This window comes from Glycine soja, chromosome 10 (assembly GCF_004193775.1).
Source record: "Glycine soja cultivar W05 chromosome 10, ASM419377v2, whole genome shotgun sequence".
Lineage (NCBI taxonomy): Eukaryota > Viridiplantae > Streptophyta > Magnoliopsida > Fabales > Fabaceae > Glycine > Glycine soja.
This window is the reverse complement of record NC_041011.1, coordinates 5,248,695-5,269,084: the sequence shown is the minus strand read 5'-3', so window position 1 is coordinate 5,269,084 and position 20,390 is coordinate 5,248,695. Positions and strand designations below refer to the sequence as shown.

The 20,390-nt window shown below is 32.6% G+C and overlaps 3 protein-coding genes across 3 annotated transcripts; all 3 read right to left on the bottom strand.

The window, feature by feature from the left end:
* Positions 1–4,217: 4,217 nt before the first annotated feature.
* On the bottom strand, positions 4,218–4,861 carry LOC114370746 (auxin-responsive protein SAUR32-like). Its single transcript, XM_028328143.1, has one exon. The coding sequence runs from the start codon at positions 4,778–4,780 to the stop codon at positions 4,382–4,384; it is 399 nt and encodes a 132-aa protein (XP_028183944.1). The 5' UTR covers positions 4,781–4,861; the 3' UTR covers positions 4,218–4,381.
* Positions 4,862–11,922: 7,061 nt separating this feature from the next.
* LOC114369448 (auxin-induced protein X10A-like) lies at positions 11,923–12,498 on the bottom strand. Its single transcript, XM_028326680.1, has one exon. The coding sequence runs from the start codon at positions 12,378–12,380 to the stop codon at positions 11,988–11,990; it is 393 nt and encodes a 130-aa protein (XP_028182481.1). The 5' UTR covers positions 12,381–12,498; the 3' UTR covers positions 11,923–11,987.
* Positions 12,499–18,899: 6,401 nt separating this feature from the next.
* On the bottom strand, positions 18,900–20,255 carry LOC114370325. The gene has a single exon (XM_028327637.1). It carries the CDS (start codon positions 20,253–20,255, stop codon positions 18,900–18,902), a length of 1,356 nt encoding a protein of 451 aa, XP_028183438.1.
* Between the last annotated feature and the right edge of the window lie 135 nt (positions 20,256–20,390).

Below are 20,390 nucleotides of genomic sequence, written 5' to 3'. Positions count from 1 at the left end.
TCAAGTGTAGAGTGCAGAGTCTCTAAATGCAATATTTTATAGGTGAGATATATAATTATTGCTTGGTAAAGGATGTGGCTAGAGGATAAATAGAAGGAACACTTTAAAAATAGTAATTTAGGTAAAAAAAAAGATAAGAATTCGTAATCACAAATATTTAAATGGTAGATATTCTAACCTTTCTTATTATTTCCTCTAGGTTGATATATAAGAAAAGTATCTTATATTTTAACTTCAATATAAATAAATTTAATTAATTTTATTTTATTTAATGATATTATTTTTAAAATATTTTTAATTTATGATAACAAATTTTAATGAAAGATATTTTAAAAATAAATTCATTTTTACTTAAGATTTATAAAATTAAACGATGTTAAATAACTTTCTTAAAATTAATATTAAATTACATATTTTTATTTATATGTGAGTTTAGAGGTAATAATAATTTTTTTATTTTTATGAATTGAATAAAGTATCATAGATTTATAACATTTACACATCTTGTTCAATTCATTGAATTAGATCTACTTGGTGAAATAATGATTTATTAGTAGGACACTTTCTTTTTATTAATTAAATATTTTTTACTGAAATTAAAAATTTATTTAAAAATACAGAATTATGACTGATTGATTAAATGAGATGAGATTCACAATATTTTATAATTTTTAATAAATTTTAATCAATAAAAAAATATGTCTAAAATATGTATTAAAGAATGTGCTATTAACATTTTTATCATGTACTTTACATGGATACGGTGACCTAATACGTTTTTAAAAAAATTATCAAACCATATTTTTTATTTATACAACTTTTTATTAAATGAAAAAATGGCAAGTGGTATTTGTGAGTGAGTTAAAAATAAAATTTGATAACTCATACATTGGAAATATGACATACAAATGTTAATTATATGGTTCTTTTCATGTATAATTTTTTCTTATTTGGTAATTTTTTTCTTTTCAAAATAGCACTAATTTAGTGTTTTTGAAAAAAAAATTGCACTAATGTTGTAAAAATGCCATTATCACCATTTTTAAGGAACATGAGACTTTCTGCGTGTTTGGAATCACATTTACAGGAAGAAGAAAAACGTACGTTCAAATGATATACACATGGTAGCTTTCATCTCATCATGGCATCTTAATACGTGGGTGTGCAATGCAGTTCCAATCAAACCTTTATCACTCACATTTAATTTCCAACAAATTAAATCTTCCATCAAGCAGCTGAGCCCTGGTGATCTCCTCGGAATTGAACAAAGACTAAAACCATCACGTGTCTTGCCCAAAAATAATTAATTGTATTCTAACGAATTGATATCTTTTGTTGCTGAGATCACTGTAGTGTGATTTAGTGATCTTGAAAGCTTGTTTAGATGAGCTTGCAGTGCCACTATTGTAAAATTAAAATATCAATATATATGGGACATTATACGGACAAGCAGCTATAAATTAGAAAAAAAAAAACATCCGTAATTTGCTTGTTAATTGGTGCAGAAACATGCGACTTATTGCAATGTTTTGAAGGTCTTTTTCATCCTTCTGGCTTTGGACTCGCGTGGACAACAACCGTGTGTACTCGAAATCAGTACATGGAGTTAATTTGTAGGCGGTGTCGGCACAATGAATTAGATGAACTATTCTGATTAAAGTTTGCAAAATGATTTATTTTCCTTTTGTTGTCTTGGCTTTTTTATACTATCTTAAGTACTGTTAAATGGAATGATCCCTTTGCTTAGTTTCAATGGTCGAAATGGTAGAAATCAAAACCATCATTGAATCAAGAATATTTGCTACCTTCTCCGTCCTTAAATATAAGTTTTTTTTTTTTTTTTAAAACTAGTTTACATCTTTTAACAAAGTTGACAATTTGTATAACTTTTCCAAAATTATTTTTAAAATTATTAAAATTCATCATCTCACTTTTTTTACTTAATTACTTTCTACCTAATTAATTTATTTGTGCAGGTCATTAGGTTAATTTTAGCATTGTTTGAGACCTTGCTTGTCTCGTAGCGGATCGAAGACTCTCCGGTTGTTTGAACCAGTGGATCGAGACTGGGGTTATCTGCTGAATTGCATGAATTTTCGTCGTGTGGAACACGGGGTATCTGCTGTAAAATTCCACGTTGATTGCAAGATCTGGTTCTATTGTTATCGACCTAGATGACAAACTTGGTTATCCAAAAAGGGTTGCATTCCCAGAAGCATCGACTTTGGTGCAGTATTGTTTTGGAATCAAATTAGCAAAAGGACAATTGGCTCCAATTATTCAATCAGCAAGAATTTTCTTTTTTCAGTGTTGACTTCAATTTTCCAACGGATTAGGAGTAGCATAATTCCATTTAATTAAAACTTGCCAACGAAGGAACCTTTTATTGACTTCGGGCAATTAGTTTTATTGGACATCATGGATCTAAGGAGAAAAGAGTTTAGAAATCTTGAATGGGCAGGGGAAAAAATGTCACGTGGCTTACTTGAACATTTTTATTTTTAATAAGAATGATTTAAACTTAACGGATAAGATTCTGTATAAGTCTTGCTCGATCTCATGGAATTCTGTCCCAATTTTAATATATACTATAACAATATACCAAAGTATTAGGTCTACAAGATACTTAATTATATATTTTATCACAATTAACCAAAAATCTTAGATCTACAACACACTTAATCATTAAAGAATTAGAACAAGTATTCGGATTTGTAGCTATTATTGTTGAAGGGTGGAGGTTAAGACGTGGGAGCATGTCTCCCACCATCGAAGAGTCTTTAAACATGATTAGATATAATGCTTTAAATTTTAACGGTCTAATTTATTTATTTTTTTATTGTTTCCTTTTCCTTTTTTTCCCTTTTACCCTCTTTGTAACCGTTGTTGAAGTTTTTGGTCTGGCTGGTATTTGTTATTAAAACAATAAATATCATATTTGAAAATTCCTTTCTTTTGTGTGATGTTGATTTGTCTCTTGCCAATGTTCTAAGCTAGTTGCTCATTACTACAATGACTATTGTCTTTATTAGGAAATACCTAAGTCCCACATCCGCTGCCTCAATCCTTAGACTACAACGTTTATATATCTGTTGAACAACTTCTCTTAATGCAGTTGGTTTTAAGATGAAATCTAACTGTCTATTTCAATAATTTGAAAATTATAACAAACAAGAAATAGAGTTTAACAATTAGATATTAGTAAAAGACTAATTATATAATAATTAAAATTTAATGAAATATAATATTTAGTATTTGTTTAAAAAGATAAAATCATTATTGATTTTATAATTAAAAAAAGTTAGGAGATAAAAATGAATATATAATAACTAAAAGTTGATAAAATATAATGTTGAGATAAGATTTCTTAAAAAATAAGATTACTATTAATTTTACAATCTAAAAAAAGTTAAGAGATAAAAACTAATTGTATAATAAAAATTTAATAAAAATATAATATTCAGTTTCAAATTAGATTTTTTTTACTTCCAAAAGGATTTAACTGAAATGAAGGTATGTAAGTATTAAAAAAATCCGAATTTTTATTAAATAAAACTTAGATTTTTTTATAATAAATAAATAATAATATATTATTTTTTTAATTGGAAAAAAAAATCAGGAGAGCCAAGGCCTGGTCCCCTCCCCATAACATAGGTCTGCCCTTGGTTTCCCACCCTAATCTCCACCAATTATTCAACTTGGTGATGCTAAAGACTTTGTAGAAGCCAAAATCATGAACAAGAGAGCTCGAAATTTTATGGTTCTTAGTTGACTTAAGTTTTTTTTTTTTTCCCCTTAATGGAACCTTCATAAGTCTCCAGACAAGAAGAAAAAAAAAAAATTATATGATTGATATATTGAGAATCTTGAGTTACTTATTTATTGACATCAACATGATTTTTATTATGCCAAAGTAAGCTAATAAAGTTAGAGTTAAGCAACCATTTATTCACAAAATGTTATTTATAGTAATTTATTAATCTTTATAATAATTATTATAAAAGTTATACTGATTAAAATTTTTGATTAATTAATAATGTAATTTTTTTACAGCAACCTGACATAACCATTAAACTCATAAAGTAATCTACTTATTAAGCCCTTATTACATTGCTTTGGTCCCTTAGCATATCCACTTAATTAAACTACTTAAAAATAACCCACTAAGTTATATAAATTAGAAAACATAGATTTTACATAATATCTACATACACGTCTTCAAAATAACCACGAGGATCAGCTTAATGATATCAGAAATCAAGTAATATACATTAGGTCATAAGTTAAAACATGATCATTATATAAAAAAAGTACACGTCTTCAACCCAAAGAAGAAAAAAAAAACTTTAGTGCAGAAATTAAAACCTCTTATATATATGGATCATAGGAACTTAGGAAAATAAATAGCCCTTCCTGCACCTTTGCTGTTGTCCGGTATGACTCTCCAGCCATCTAAGATCTTCTGTAATTCTTGAGGCCGACAAGGGACTGCTAGAGTTCCCTGCTGTTTGAAGCCATACTCTTCTCCAGCTTGATCCAACAAACCCAAGAATGCTGGATTAGCCAAGTAGTCTAACTCAACAACAAACCTTTTGATTTCTCCATCTTTTATTGCAACAACAGCAAAATACCCTTTACTAACAACATCTTCGGGCACAACATTCGTTGTAGTTTCCACTTGATTTTCATTGAAGTAGTTGAGTCCTGGCTTTTTGGGAGCAATTAGTGATAGACCCTTTTCAATCTTCTCAACAAAAGACCTAAGCATCTTGAAATCCATTACTGAATAATGCAAATTTCTTCGATTGTGATAGTGAAGTTGAAAACTTGAGGTTGAGTATCTATGGGTAGAGATTGGCTATTTATATTGAGATGATGAAGAAACATCCACGAAATTTCTTGACCGTGTGGGAACCTTGCACGCTTGCTCGTGGGTCTTGCCATACATAAATTGCATTCATTATTGATGACATTATTTGGACAGGTCATTGGTCAAAATCTTAAATCATAAGATCAAAATCACGATAGTGAGGAAAGGATTGCCGGGCTTCATGACTTGTAAATATCACTATGCCCCCTCTGTTTTGTTAGGAGTTGACCGTGACATTGAAATAAGAGGGATATAATATTACTAAGAGAGTAAGGGTAAATTAAATAAGTTTGGTTTAAAGGAAAAAGTTGACACACTAGTAATGTAAAATCTTGCTGTGTTTATATGAGAGTAATAATAAGATGGATTTAACAGAAAATATATGTTTAATTTTTATCGCATGTAAAATTTATTTTTTTATATTAACAATAATCACGTATTATGAGTAAGATAATCTTTGACCCAATAAGTTATGAGATCCTCAAATTTGACTTCCGAAAAAATTAAGTTTTTATTTATTTATTATTATTTAGGTTTTGCTTAATTATTTTATCTTGGTACATATACGGGTGTCCTCTAGATTTGCGTCCTTTGCCGTTAGCTGAATTCTCAAGGCTCAAGTGTCGTTTTTTAGATTGTTGCTTCCTCTAACTCAATTGACCGCATTATGTTACGTAAAAATCTTTCATTTTACAAAGTATGAATAAATATAGAGATGAAATTAATAATTAAACCAATTGACTTTTATCATGTTACAGTAATTTTTAAAATTTAATTTTAGTTTCTACAAAAAATTAATAATTTTATCGTCTCTATATTTATATTAAAAAATAATGTAATTTTAGTTCCTCTTTAGAACTAAAAAACATGTGTTTAATAAAAACTAAAAATATACTACTATGAAGATATAAGGTTGGTTGGATGATTAAGAAATAGGAGAATGATGAAAAGATGCGTGCTTTCGACTTATCGTATAGGCCAAAATTGTCTTTGCGCGCTTAGCGCGCAACATTAGAATTGAATCATAGCCTATTTCAACAACAACCACCCTACTAGCAATTTGAATTTGAACTTGATCACATTATCGATATAACATGTATTAATCCAGGGAGTTCAAACAATCAGGGTATAAGCCAGCAAGCACAAGATCACAAAAATATCACACCAATTATGCAACTATATATCTAACAACATAAGTTAAACAATAGAAAAGAAAATTAAAGGTTAGAAATTCTAGATTGCCTCCCAATAAGCACTTCTTTAACATCACTGGCTTGACGCAAAGGACCCTCATAGGTCATAGAGCTCTATGATGGTGGGTGTTGCTGAGTCAAATAGGTTGAAAGAAACCTTTTGGTCCTTCACACTCATCTCCAGATGGCCTTTTCCCATGTCCCCCACACAGTTAGCAGTGAGCATGAAAGGTCGACCCATAATTAGGGGAGTTTCGACGTCCTCCTCGATGTCCATTATAACAAAGTCCACTAAGAAGGTCAACTGCTCTACCTTAACTAAGACATCCTTAACCACACCATAGGGTCGCGTGGTTGAGCGGTCTGCAAGCTATAGTGTCATTTTAGAAGGGATCACCTTGAAATTTCCCAATCTTCTGCACGTGGAGAGAGACATTAAGTTGATACTTGCCCCCAAGTCGATGAGAGCTTTACCCACTAAAGTTGATCCTATGGAGCATGGGATAGTCACAATCCTAGGATCTTTAAATTTTTGGGGCATGATACATTGGATCACCGCGCTGCAGTTTCTTTTCACCTCAATGTTCTTGTTATCAATGTACTTTCTCTCCTTAGTTAAGAGATCTTTCATGAATTTGCGTACATCGACATCTGCTGTAACACTTTACCAAAGGGGATGGTGATTTTTAGCTTCCTGACAATATCAAGAAAGTGAGCAAAATACATGTCTTTGTCTTTTCTCGAAGGAGTCAAAGGATAAGGAATATCCTTGCAGGTACAGTTGGTACTTCCTTCTTGCCCTCTATGGCTAATTGGCTCTTGGTCTTTGAGTTCAGGACCTCATCACTATCTTCATTGGTATTTTTTTTTCTTTTCTTCTAATATTCTTTTCTCAGTCTCTTTTATTTGTCTCTCATCATCTTCCTCATCTTTTTCCACTTCCTTTCCTTCTCCCTCTACATTCTTATTCCTTTCCAGACTTTCTTTTACCTTGCTCTTGGTGAAGATCACCTTGCACTCTTCCTTAGGATTTTTCTCCGTATTGGCTACAAACTGTCCATTGGGTTTCTCAGCTAACTGCTTAGCAAGTTGGCCCACTTGAACCTCCAGATTCTTTATAGCCGACTCAGTACTCTTGTGATTTGAAATAGAAATTTGCATAAACTGAGCCAGAGTGTCCTCTCGATTGGTGGTTCTATCGTATAGATTCGGACCCTGGTTAAGGGGGTGATTGGATGGACCCTTTTGGTCTTTATTGAAGTTATTACCTAGGTGGAACCTCCAAGCATGACCTTGGTTCTGGGAGAAATTTCCTCCTTGATGAAAACCTACATTGCCTCCTGGATGATAGCTTGCATTGCCTCCTTGATTATACCCTTGGTGGTTTCAATTGATAATATAATTGACCTCTTTTGATGCTTCCCCCTTGAGTCATGCAGGTGCCTGACTCATGAGCTCCTCCTCCGCACACAGCACAACCTTCTGCCTGCATTACAGAAACATTAGCAGGATTACCTGAATGTAGTTGTTTGGGAAGTTTGCTTAGGGTTTTAGTCAAGGTCTCTAGTCTCTTTGCTAGAAGCTTGTTCTGAGCCAACAATGCGTCTTGGGAAGTGAGTTCAAATAGACTTTTCTTTGTAGGAGTTTAAGCTTTATCTCGAAGAATTACATCGTCATTGGCTGCCATGTTTTCAATTAGCTCCATAGCTTCATAGCTTCATCAGGTGTTTTTAACTTTATCTTACCACTAGTGAAAGTGTATAGAAGTTTCTTCGATTGAGGTCGTAAGCCATCAATAAAGATATTTAGTTGTATTGCCTCACTAAATCCATGCGTTGGAGTCCAACGGAGTAAATTGCGAAAGCCATCTAAAGCTTCGTTGAGTGATTTGTTTGGAAACTGATGAAATGAAGAAATCTAAGCCTTGCCATGTGCTGTCTTGGATTCTGGAAAGTATTTCTTCAAGATTTTCTCCACAACCTCTTCCCAAGTTCTCAGGCTATTTCCTTTAAATGAGTGAAGCCATCTCTTAGATTTGTTGGCAAGGGAAAAGAAGAATAGGTTGAGGCAAATAACACCTTCCAGAACACCATCTATCTTGACTGTATTACATATTTCTATGTAAGTGGCCAAGTGGGCGCAAGGATCTTCATTTGGCAATCCTTGGAATAGGTTACCTTGTATTAGCTGTATAAGAAAATGGGGATATGAGATGTTGGTCGCTTGTACCTCTGGCTGCACAATACTGGTGAAGTACTGTGGTGATGAGGAGCTGGAATAGTCCTCCAAGGTAAACTCTCTATGACTCATCTCCTGCGATTGAGTTATCTGCAAAAATAGAAAAAAGGAGTGGATGTAGTTGGCTCATCCAAATCAAGTGGAAATGGTGAGGATGCTGTGGAGGATGAGATTCCTTTACTTCCTTGATTTGCATGCTTTTCTAGCTATTCTCTCCTCCTCTTTAAGGTGTTGTTTTTCCTATAGGTTGCCACGATTTCCACATTTAGTGGAACAAGGTTTACCTCAGAAGCCTTACCTCGCATATAAGAAGGCTAAAATAACTTGAGAACAGGTTATCAAGTTAAAGAATCTAATATGTATTAACATATTAAATACAAAGAATCAATGAATGAAGAATAATTGCTCAAAATCAGATATATTTAACTACCGAGTTCAAGGAACAAAAGTCCCCGACAACGGTGCCAAAATTTTTTTGACTCCTTGGCAAGCATACTAAGTTATACAAGTAGTATAAAACGGTAAGATCAAGTATCGAATTCTACAGGGACTATGCTTGTACTTAAAGTTATATGTATATCTAACGATTAAGCAGTTAGTGACTCAAATTGAATCTTATTCATTAATTAACTACAAGTATAAATTAAAAGGAATTAACTATAAAGCAAGGAACATGAAGGTTAAGAAAACAATTGCTTGAAGTTATGAGATGGTGTTGTGATAAGTTGAAGAACATGTTGGGGGCTCCGCTTGTCAGAACTTCTCTTGATGTAATCTTAATAAATTTTTCTCTTTTAACATTAATATAATTATTATCTGCATCTACTAGTCCATTCTAACCAAGATCCCTCAAATGAAAGAACTTAAATCACTTAATATTGCTCCCAATTCCTTGGTATTGAATACTAAATGATTTGCATTAAGAGCAAAGAACAAGCTCAAGAAAACCACTCTCCCTAAATATGACTCACTTTAGATATTCTTTCCAAGTTCTTAGCATACAAACATTTCCAAATATTTATATCTAAAACAATACATGAAGATGGATGATCAAACTATAATTGTGTAGATAAACACAGAGATAAATAATAATAACAATATTATATTAAAAGATAGCTCAAAATTATTACACAAAGGAGAGTTTGGTTAACAAAACTCCCAACAACGAGTGATTTTAGTCTCTCATTGTCATGAGAGACTTAAAAATATAAAAGTGGGATGAAAGAGAAGAAAATGGAAGAGAAATGAATTGAAACAGATCGACTAGAGCTTCGGAAACAAATTTTCTTTCCATTGACTTCTTGCTTTTCTTTGCTTCTTTTGGTTTCTTTGTTCTTCTAGTTTTTTCATTCTTCTAGAAAACAAAATGTTTCCTTTCCTTTTTATATGTTTCACCAACTAAGTGACCAATTAGAAATCTCTTATGCACTTAGTGGGACATTCGCACTGAGAGCGCATGTCCAGCTGGATCAAGTGGCCACATGCTAAGCGTAGGATGCGTGTTTAACGCGCTTACTTGTGACAATTGTCTTCCAATATGGCTTCTTGCGCTAAGCGGCTTGCTTGAATTGAGCGGTTTTAACTCGTTGAGCGAGGAGATCACGCTGAGCACGACACTTTAGTTCATTAATCCTCTTCCATGCCCCTGCTATAACTCTACACAAAATATAATCAAAATTACTCTAAATTCATTAACTTTAACATCTTCTGGATAAAAATTCAGAAGAAGTTAAGTCCTATTGTACAAATAACGTATGAATAATATTTATTAATTTTTATTCTCAAACTCCAAATTTTCATAATTATTGAAAATATAAATAAACTATTATTATAGATAAATCATTTTAATAATAGTAATAGTTAAAAATAAATTATAACACCTCAAAATATATTTTTATCCATAAAATAAAATTAAAATTTATATAAAAATATCATATAAATATATTTACTTTTGTCATTTTATATTTTTAAAATACTTTGATAGATAATTTTATTGAATATTTGTCATTTAATAAGTTATTTAAAAAAAATTAGCTTTTGATTAATTTTACCAAATATTGTGTAAATCAATATTTTAGTCTAAACTTATTTTGTTTTTAAGGAAATTAAGCAGACCGGGCTACGAATGTATCATAAGTGTGTTGAGCTTGGTAAATTTGTATATCATTGACTGTCTAGAAAATGTATTGGAAGAAGTATGAAATTTACTTAATCATTTTAGAGAGAGGGTTGGAGTAGCGCCTATTGTAGAGAAGATGGTGGAAAATAGACTTAGGTAGTTTGGGCATGTAGAGAGAAGACCGGTAGACTCTGTAATGAGGAGAGTAGACCAGATGGAGAGAAGACAAACAATTCGAGGCAGAGGAAGACCCAAAAAGACTATAAGAGAGGTTATCAAAAAGGATCTCGAAATTAATGGTTTGGATAAAAGTATGGTACTTGATAGAACATTATGGCGGAAGTTGATCCATGTAGCCGACCCCACCTAGTGGGATAAGGCGTTGTTGTTGTTGTTGTATTCTAAACATGTATTCTTTGTCTACTACTTTTTAATAAATTATTATTCAAATGGAAGAACACATTAGCGGTTAGTATACAAGAAAATAGTGACTATAATTTAGACAAACCATTTACAGTATTCACTATAATTTATTCAAATAAATTTGTACACCATCAATTCTATGATTCCAATGGGAAAGGCATATAATAGTTCATTTCAAATGAAAGCATTATATCCATGCAAATTATTTTCTTTTAAGATGACAAAAGAATTAGATATTTGGAAGCTAGAGAGAGTTAGACATTTCATTGGAAGATAAGGACTGAAATTTGTCATTATTGCAATTAATATCCTCAGTTCCTCGCTATACAGATCGATTTAGCCTCCAACTCACCGTGACTGTACAAAACGGGACAACTGCACCAACCAGTAATCTTCTAATCTTTTTCAGCAGTAAAAGCATTTTGGTGCATGCATATCAGTGAGCTTGATGGGTTTTTTAAAGATTTATTTCTTCTCCCACAAAAAAGTTCATGAGACGCATTCTAAGTAATTAGGGCATTACGAAGCTCTCAGTAAAAGCTTATATAGTACTAGTATCTGATATAGCTGTACATAGTGATGACTGCTTAAGAAGAATCAAATCAACATATTTTTGAATCAGTGTAGTAAAGAAATTAAAGTGAAAAAAAGTCATGGACATGGTTTGTAGCAACAAATCAATTCTTCAATTGCAAATATCCCTCATTTTGTTTGCCAACTGTATATATTGATCAAATATTTCTCCACTTTCTGAATTTATTTTCCTTTAATTATATTTCTTTATTTGTTGTGTGTGAATATAGTAACCTTTTTCATTTTATATATGATACCTTTTCTGCTCGATTGTTCAGCAGAGGGCTTGGAATCCCTTGGATTGAACAGTTGCACTGATATTCCTATGCATAATCTCTGCGGGTAAGATCATACTCAAAACAGTTGCAATTTCATCATACATATGGAAGAATATCAGAATGTGTTTGATTTAACTTATTTTAGAGAAATAATAGTTAATTTTGTAAGCTTCTCGAAAGAAATAATTGCAAATATTTTGCTTTCAAGTGTGCGTTAAATCAAAGAAATTATTAAAGCAATAACATTTGATCTACCTTTGTTACACTGTAAAAGGGAACAATTAATTAAGTGACTAAAGAATAAAAAGAATCATCAACAACTTAAGTAGAATCCTCCATAAGTATCCCTTGCAACTTTGTTGCTTCTCTTCTCTACACTCTGCAACCCTCAAGAATTCTTGAGGCTGACAAGGGATTGAAAGTGCTCCCTTTTTCCTGAAACCAAACTCTTCCTGAGCTTGATCAAGCAGTCCCAAGAAAGCAGGATCATTCAAGTAATGTAAGCTAACAACGAACCTTTTGGATTCTCCGCCCTTTGTTCCAAGAACAGCAAAATATCCTTCCCTAACATCATCTGGCACCACACTTGTGGTTGTGGATTCATTGAAGTTCCTCAGTGGTGGCCTTCTGTGTACAAACTGTGAAATACCCATTTCTATCTTCCCAACAAAGGTCCTAAGCATCATCTTCAACTCTGAATGCTAGTTTTTTTCTTCTTGAAGGGATATATATTTAGTTTATTGAATTAATAGCGATTGAAAGCTTCTAATATATATAAATTTTGAGCTTGGGGACTCTACATGATGAGTTCGGCTTTTTATACCGAGAACACACTGAAAACACACGAAAAATCTTGATTGTAGGTGAGAGGCCAATAGCATGTGGCGGGTGTGTGTGTAACCCTTACAGATACATTGCATGATTTTGACAGGTCAATCGTTCTTTCCCATACGCGCTAAGCAGGTTATCGTTGAGGTAGGGCCAAGAATTTCTTCTCCCTATGTCTTACTATATATATATATATATATATATATATAATAGGTTACATTTGCATTGCAGTTTGGTCGCTTTTCTTAATATCACAAGAACAAATGCAACCGATGTGATCAAAGAAAATTAAAATATCTTGATGTTACAGTCTAAATCACAATCTCGGACCAATTTTTAAAACCTTGTATTAATATATGATGGCCTATACAATCTGGCAATGTGCATGGCTTTCTGCTTCAAGTGAAGGTTTCTAATAACAACCAAAACTTTTGGATTGGCCCATAAACGAATATTGATTGTTTGATGATTCTTTGTGTGTGGGACTCTCCTATACTCATTCTTATGTGCAAGATTTTGTTTGATTTGAGCTGAATGTTTAACAGAACCAGCCCTAAACCAAGTTCAAAGTCTCTGCAGATTTGGTAGATGGGGGATCTTTATTGCTTGCTTTGTACATATGAAATGTGCTAGGGTACATATATTGACGGTTTGTTATGACTGTCGGTGCAAGTGTTCATAGATTTTACGCGTACACTGTACACATAAACTTAATAAAGTGATATACAGTATGTATTTTCTTTTAATCTTAAGCATTTACATATATAAACGCTTTTTTTTAGACATACATAAACACTAAAAAGGGTCATATGTATTTTTTTATTTATTTTCATCATGTAAAATGAGATTTAATAATAACTTAAATATGTTTTTGGTAGTTGTAATATTTTTTTCTTTTCACTACCTAAAAAATACATTTTATATTACTTGATATTTTCAAAATTTTGATTTTGATAGTTATCATTAGTCTTGATTCGTTAGATTAACAATAGGTTCTAAAAATAAAAGTTTAAAAATATTAGATAATAAAATAAAAAATATTTCTTGTAAAAATAAACTAAAAACTATATATATTATAAATATGAAAAAATATACTAAAATTTTGATTTTTTATCTTTCTTTTAAGATTATTTAATTTGTAGAAATCAAGAAATGTAATAAATTTTCTTGATTCTAATAAAATAATTATAAAATTTTCTATTTTTTATTATATTTGTTTTTCACTCCCCAATAAATGTATGTGTAAATTAATTAAAGATTAAAAAAGAAGTAATGATATAATAATTGATAAAAAAAATAATTAATGTAATCTTAAAAATTAAACGATAGATAAATAGAAAAAATAGTTTTCCAAAAAACCAGCAATTAAAAATTGAATGGAAGGAGTATTTTGTCAAATCATAGGAATCATAATTATAATTTTATGGGAATAAACTGTATTATTTGCGTTCTTGAAAATGTAGTATTACCACATTAGACCTCTTTAAAAGTAAAGAAATTTTAAATAAATTATCAAAAGTATAATTCATTATGTAAGTCTTTTCACTCATATATTATTCAACTTGTTCATGTGAAATCTTATCTTCAAACATACATTCCAACAATCTTTTTCTCTAAGTGTAAAATTCTTGTAAAATTCTTTCACATATATGTTGATTGATTGATGTTAAAAATGATATATATGACTAACCTAACATATATAAAAAGAATATAACTCTCAGTTAATGAACTAATTTTTGAAATTAAGTTTAATTCAAACTTTAAATTCTGAGATGCTGTATGATAAAAAAAAAAAATCTAAGATAATATTAAAGGTTAATCTTAATAGCTGTGGGGCCTATTGGATAATTCCTTAGGAGCTTGTTATCAAATCAACGGTAGCTAGACATCCATTTTTATAAACTTCAAGGCACACATGAGGAGGGTATATTAGAGATTCTGCGTTGAGTAGTAATAATGGCCAAAACCGTGTATATAGGTAGACTACCTCTCACTTTAGGAATTAGCTTTAGAGGTTACACTTAAATACTAATTTTAATATGATCCTACTAGCTAGAGTCTATTGTAAACCTAGCTATTTGACCACTCATTTTCTAGTCATTGGGGAACCATGTCCTTATGTCCAATAGTAATAGTTGTTGAACTTATAGAACTACTCGTTATTAGACCGTAATCAAACCATCATAACAATGTCTAGTCTTGTAACTTTTACATTTTAAATGTTTAGTTCTTACTACGAATAAATGTTAGAGGTCTCCCATTAACTAATTATATGATCAAAATGATATATAATACTTGGTTCTATTGTAAAGTAGAAGCTTTAAAAAATAATCAGTGAGATTATAACACTTGACTATCAAAAGAGAAAATCCTTTCCACATAACATCAAAAGATAACTACAAAGTAATCCGTCATTCGTTCTGACACTACTATCGCTATGGTTGTCTCATTTACATCATCAACATTGCAGGGATAAGTTATTATGTGCTAAAAGTAGGAAACACTTCACCGCCTTTGCAAATAAGATTTGAGCGTATTCCATGCATAATTATCCATATCTTCAACGCTCTTAATTTCTTGGTAGACAATGACTCTATTCTTTACTGTGGAAAATGTTACAAACCAAATGAACTTGAAAGAGGTTTCAAAGGAGAAAGCAAGTGTTAATTTATCTCAATCTTGTGGAGAGTGGCCAAACTCATTTTTAATGCAACCATATATGACGCGCTGATTTCTTCCCCTATATTTGTCCTAATAGTACTACACAAACGAATTCATATAAAATTTATGATAAACGTACGTGCTTTTTTGAATATTTTTATTGATAAAAATTCATTATCAAATTGTTATAAATGTTACAATTAATATAAGTATGAGTGGATAATATTACAAGCTTCTCTTACCTTGTGTGACTTTACATAAATAATAATAATGCTAACAATTATAAATTAAACTGGCTAAAGGATATATAATTGATCATCTACACATATATATAATACATCTTGAAGCAGTAGCAAATTAAAAGGCTAAATTATTTATAATTAGACATTAAAACTTCATTATAGTGTTCTGTGTCATAGTAAGTAATAGGAAGTTAATTACAGAAATCAGCAGTAGGGTATTCTTTCCTTCACCCTTGGTACTCTGCAATCTTCTCAGTGTACACTCTCTGCTAGACGTATGGGTGCACGACTTTATCTAGGGACCAGCTGGGGGCAAGCATGTGACTACAATAATGCATACTGCAGCATACATAGGTACGTAGTCCATATAATAATAATAATAATAATAATAATAAACCTTATCTGTCTTGATCATTTGTATGCACTCATTTACTATTATTTAATCCGCGTGGATCAATTGAGAGAAACTTCTTCAATTAGCCGAGTCTTATCTTTGATGTTCCTTTATATCTTAATGACAAAATTGTATGTCCATGTATGCATATTATACAAATTAATTGCGAATATGGTAATCGATATACATAAATTGATTTTGATATATTATTTTTTTATTAATAAATATTAGTTGTTAAATATCAGATATGAAAGTGCAGGATGAAAAAAACAGATTGTAATTCATTGATGAAAGTGCTACAAGAAATAATTTATATACAAAGGATAAGGAGTAACTAACTAACTGTATAAGAGGTAACTAACTAACTGTAGCTTATAATAGACTAACAGAATTGTGATACCCCCTCAAGTTAGTAAATAGGTGTTAATCATTTTCAACTTGACAATAAATTTATCAAAAGTCGAGTCTGAAAGTGCTTTTGTAAAAACATCAGTAACTTGTTGTTGGTTCTTGACATGGACAAGCTTGATTACTTTGGACTGAACAAACTCCCTGATGAAATGGTAATCTATGTCAATGTGCTTGGACCGTTCATGGTGGGAAGGGTTGGTGGCAAGGCTTATAGTAGATTTATTATCACAAAACAACATCGCAGAGGGCACATCAATTTCAAAGTGAAGAAGTAACTGTTTTAACCAAACAACTTCACTAGTATCAACATAGCTGGCCCAATCAACATCAGCAAAGGTAATGAGTTTGAGAGAGTTCTGAGTTGGGAAAAATAAACCTTGTCTGGGAGCAGATTTGAGATACTGCAGAAGATGATGAACAACATGTAGGTGAGGAACTCTAGGTTCTTTTATATATTGACTCAAGCGATTCACAACAAATGTGATATCAGGACGTGAAATGGTCAGATAAATCAATCTACCAATTAACCTTTTATACATTGAGAGATTAGGGAGTAAGTCTCCATCATGAAGATTGAGTTTCAGAATGGGATCCATTGGTAGATTGGAAGGTTTGCTGGCCAAAAAACCTGTATCTTCTAAAAGAGATAGAGTATACTTTAGCCGGGAAAAGTGAGATACCTCTGTTGGATTTGGCTATTTCTAAGCCAAGAAAATATTTCAAAGGGCCAAGGATCTTCAATTGAAACATAGACTGCAATTTGGTCTAAATAGCTTGCATAGAGGCAAAATTTGGTCTTGACAGGATGATGTCATCTACATACACTAGTAGAATAACTAAGGAATTTCCTGAACCAATGATGAATAGGGAGTAATCATGCTTGGATTGATGGAACCCATGACTAAGAAGGGTAGTGGAGAACTTACAAAATCATTGTCTAGAAGCTTGTTTAAGTCCATACAATGATTTGTTCAATTTGCATACCAAGGAAGAATTTTCTGACTTGTAACCTTTGGGAAGTTCCATATAAACTTCTTCAAACAAATCTCCATTCAAAAAAACATTATTAACATCTAATTGGAGGAGGCACCAGTTTCTAGCAGCAGCAACACAGAGCAAAACTCTCACAGTGGTAAGCTTGGCTATTGGAGAGAAGGTATCAGAGAAATCGATTCCAGCTTGTTGAGTATATCCTTTGGCAACCAATCGAGCTTTGTATCTATCTACATAGCCATCTATTTTATATTTAACCTTATACACCCATCTACATCCTATACAATGCTTATCAGGTGGTAAGGGAACAAGTGTCCAAGTGGAATTTGCCTCAAGAGCTTGGATTTCCTTATTCATTGCCCGATGCCATTCAGGATAAGGAGCAGCTTGATATAAAATTGAGGTTCGTATACAGCTAAAATCTGGTTAATGAAAGCTCTGTAAGGGGAGCTAAGAGCCAACAAGGAACAATGATGCTGGATTGGATATGCAGCCTTTGATTGTGATGTAACATAGTCAGACAAGTATAAGGGAGGCTTAGTGTGGCGTGTACTCCATCTTAAAGTAACAGGGGGCAAAGGGTCAGGTTGATCTGAGCCAGGGATTAAGGGTGAATCACTTGGGTCTTGGTTAGAGCTAGTAGCTATCTATGGTGATTGGCTAGTATTTTGGTCAGGGTTAAGTAATGTATTAGTGAGAGGAATGGGGATAACCAAATCAAGTAAGGAATCAAGGATGACTTGGGGTTGTGAAATGGTTTGAAATGGAAAAATGGATTCATGAAAGACAACATCTCTAGACACAAAAAACTTCTTAGTGTCCAAGCTATACAATTTGTATCCTTTATAACCTTGTGGGTAACCAACAAAAACTGCAGGTACTGCTCTAGGAGAAAACTTGTTCCTAGATGATGGAAGGGTGGAAGCAAAGGAAAAACAACCAAAACTCCTCAAGGCATGATAGTTGGGTTCCTTCTTGAATAGAATGTTGAAGGGTGAGCTGTGTTTCAGTAATGGTGAAGGAGTTCTGTTGATGAGAAGGACTACAATGGTAACACAATTTCCCCAAAAAGAGATATGGACTTTAGATTGGAAATACAAAGCTCTGGCTACATTGAGTAGATGTTGATGCTTCCTTTCCACTACTGAATTTTGTTTTGGTCTCTCAACATAGGAAAATTGATGAAGAGTGCCTATGGAAGCCAAAAACTGAGTGAGAGCAAGCTCCTTAGCATTATCAGACCTGAGGCACTTGATAGATACAAAAAATTGAGTTTGAACCATGGTGAAAAATTGTTTCACATAGATTGAAGCTTCAAATTTGTGCTTAAGCAGAAATAACCAAGTGAATCTTTAGCAGTCATCTACCAATGTAAGGAAAAATCTCTTTCCTTCATATGTAGGGTGGGCATAGGGACCCCATATATCACAGTGAAGTAAGTCAAAAGGTAAATCAGATAAATGATTAGAGTTAGGAAAAAATAATCTTCTAAATTTAGCAAGTGGACAAACAGAACAATTAGAAGAAGAGAAATTAGGGGAGAAGTGTAAACCAATTTTATTATTCAAATGATTGAAAACTTTGTTTGATAGATGACCAAATCTAGAATGCCAAATATGAGCATTGTTACAAAGAGTGGAATTTGCATGTGAATTGATAACAGAAAAAGTAAATTTTCAATCATGAGTGTCCTTGAGGTCTAGGACATAAAGGCCTTGGATAAGATCCCCTCTACCAATCCTCTTGCAAGCTTGCTTCTCCTGAATATCAAATTCATTTTGGGAAAAAGAAATGGACAAATTAGGATTGGTTAGAAGGACACTAACTGAAATTAAATTGAATTTGAATTTAGGAATGTAGGCAACATTATGCAAGACTAAGGTATTGGTTAAGCAAACTGAACCAATGGCAAGAATGGGTATAATGTCACTGTTAGGCAGAGTTACAATTTTATCATAAACAAGCTGATAAGATAAAAAATGATGAAGAGAGCAAGTAATATGAATGCTTGCACCAGAATCTAAAAGCCAACAATCATGAAGAAAATTAGAAGTGGAAGTAGAAAGGATCATACCACTAGCGGAAGAAACACCGTGAGGAATGACAACATTGGTAGCATGACTTTCTAAAAGATTCATCAATTGGCTATATTGCTGGGCAATAAGCTGAAACTGGGAACCTAAGTCCCCAGAAGAAGGTTGTGAGTGAGGCATATCAACAGACACTTGTTGAGCAACCTTGTGTGGTGGTTCAGAAGAAGAAGAAGAATAGTGCTTCTTGACCTCTGAGGAATATCCAGTCTTCTTATAATTTGGAGGATAGCCATGCAACTTGAAACAACGATCCTGAGTATGACCCAACATACCACAATGAGCACACAAGGGGCGATTCTTGGAAGAGCCTATGGAGCATTTTTCAGAATTATTTTGTGCAGTAGAAGAATTCTTGAAGGCAAAAACATGTGAAACTTCACTAGCAGAAGTTCCAGACGTGGAAGCACCAACCTCTTTTTGCTTTTCTTCTTGAACAACTAAGGCAAAAACCTTAGTTACTGAGGGAAAGGGATCCATGGATAGAATTTGACCTCTGATAGTAGAGAAAGATTCGTTCAGCCCCATCAAAAACTGCATAGCATACTCTATCTGTTCAAAATCACACCATGGTTTAATTCTGCCACAGGTGCAACTATGTGATGGTTTCAGTTCTGACAGTGACTCCCAGAGAGAATGAAGTTTGGAGTAGAAGGAAGAAACATACATGGACCCTTGTTGTAGAATGATCAATTCATGCTTAAGCTGAAAAATCAGAGGACCATTACACTGATCGAAACGTACTTGGAGATCATCCCAGATTGCTTTGGCAGAAGAACAATGTAAGATACTTACTTGCATCTCTTTTGATAACGAATTAAGAAGCCAGGAAGAGATGATACTATCATTGTGATGCCACAAAGCATGAGTGGAGTGACCCAAATCAAGTTCAGGAATTGAACCATCGACAAACCCATATTTGTTCTTCCCATGAAGTGCCATGCGCATTGCTTTCTTCCAAGAATTGTAGTTTTCACTTGTAAGAGGGTGTGAAACTAAGACAATACCAGGAGAGAAGGAAAGGTACAGAGAGAGGCTTCAAGAGGAAGCAATAGGCGCAGAAGGAATAACTTCTAA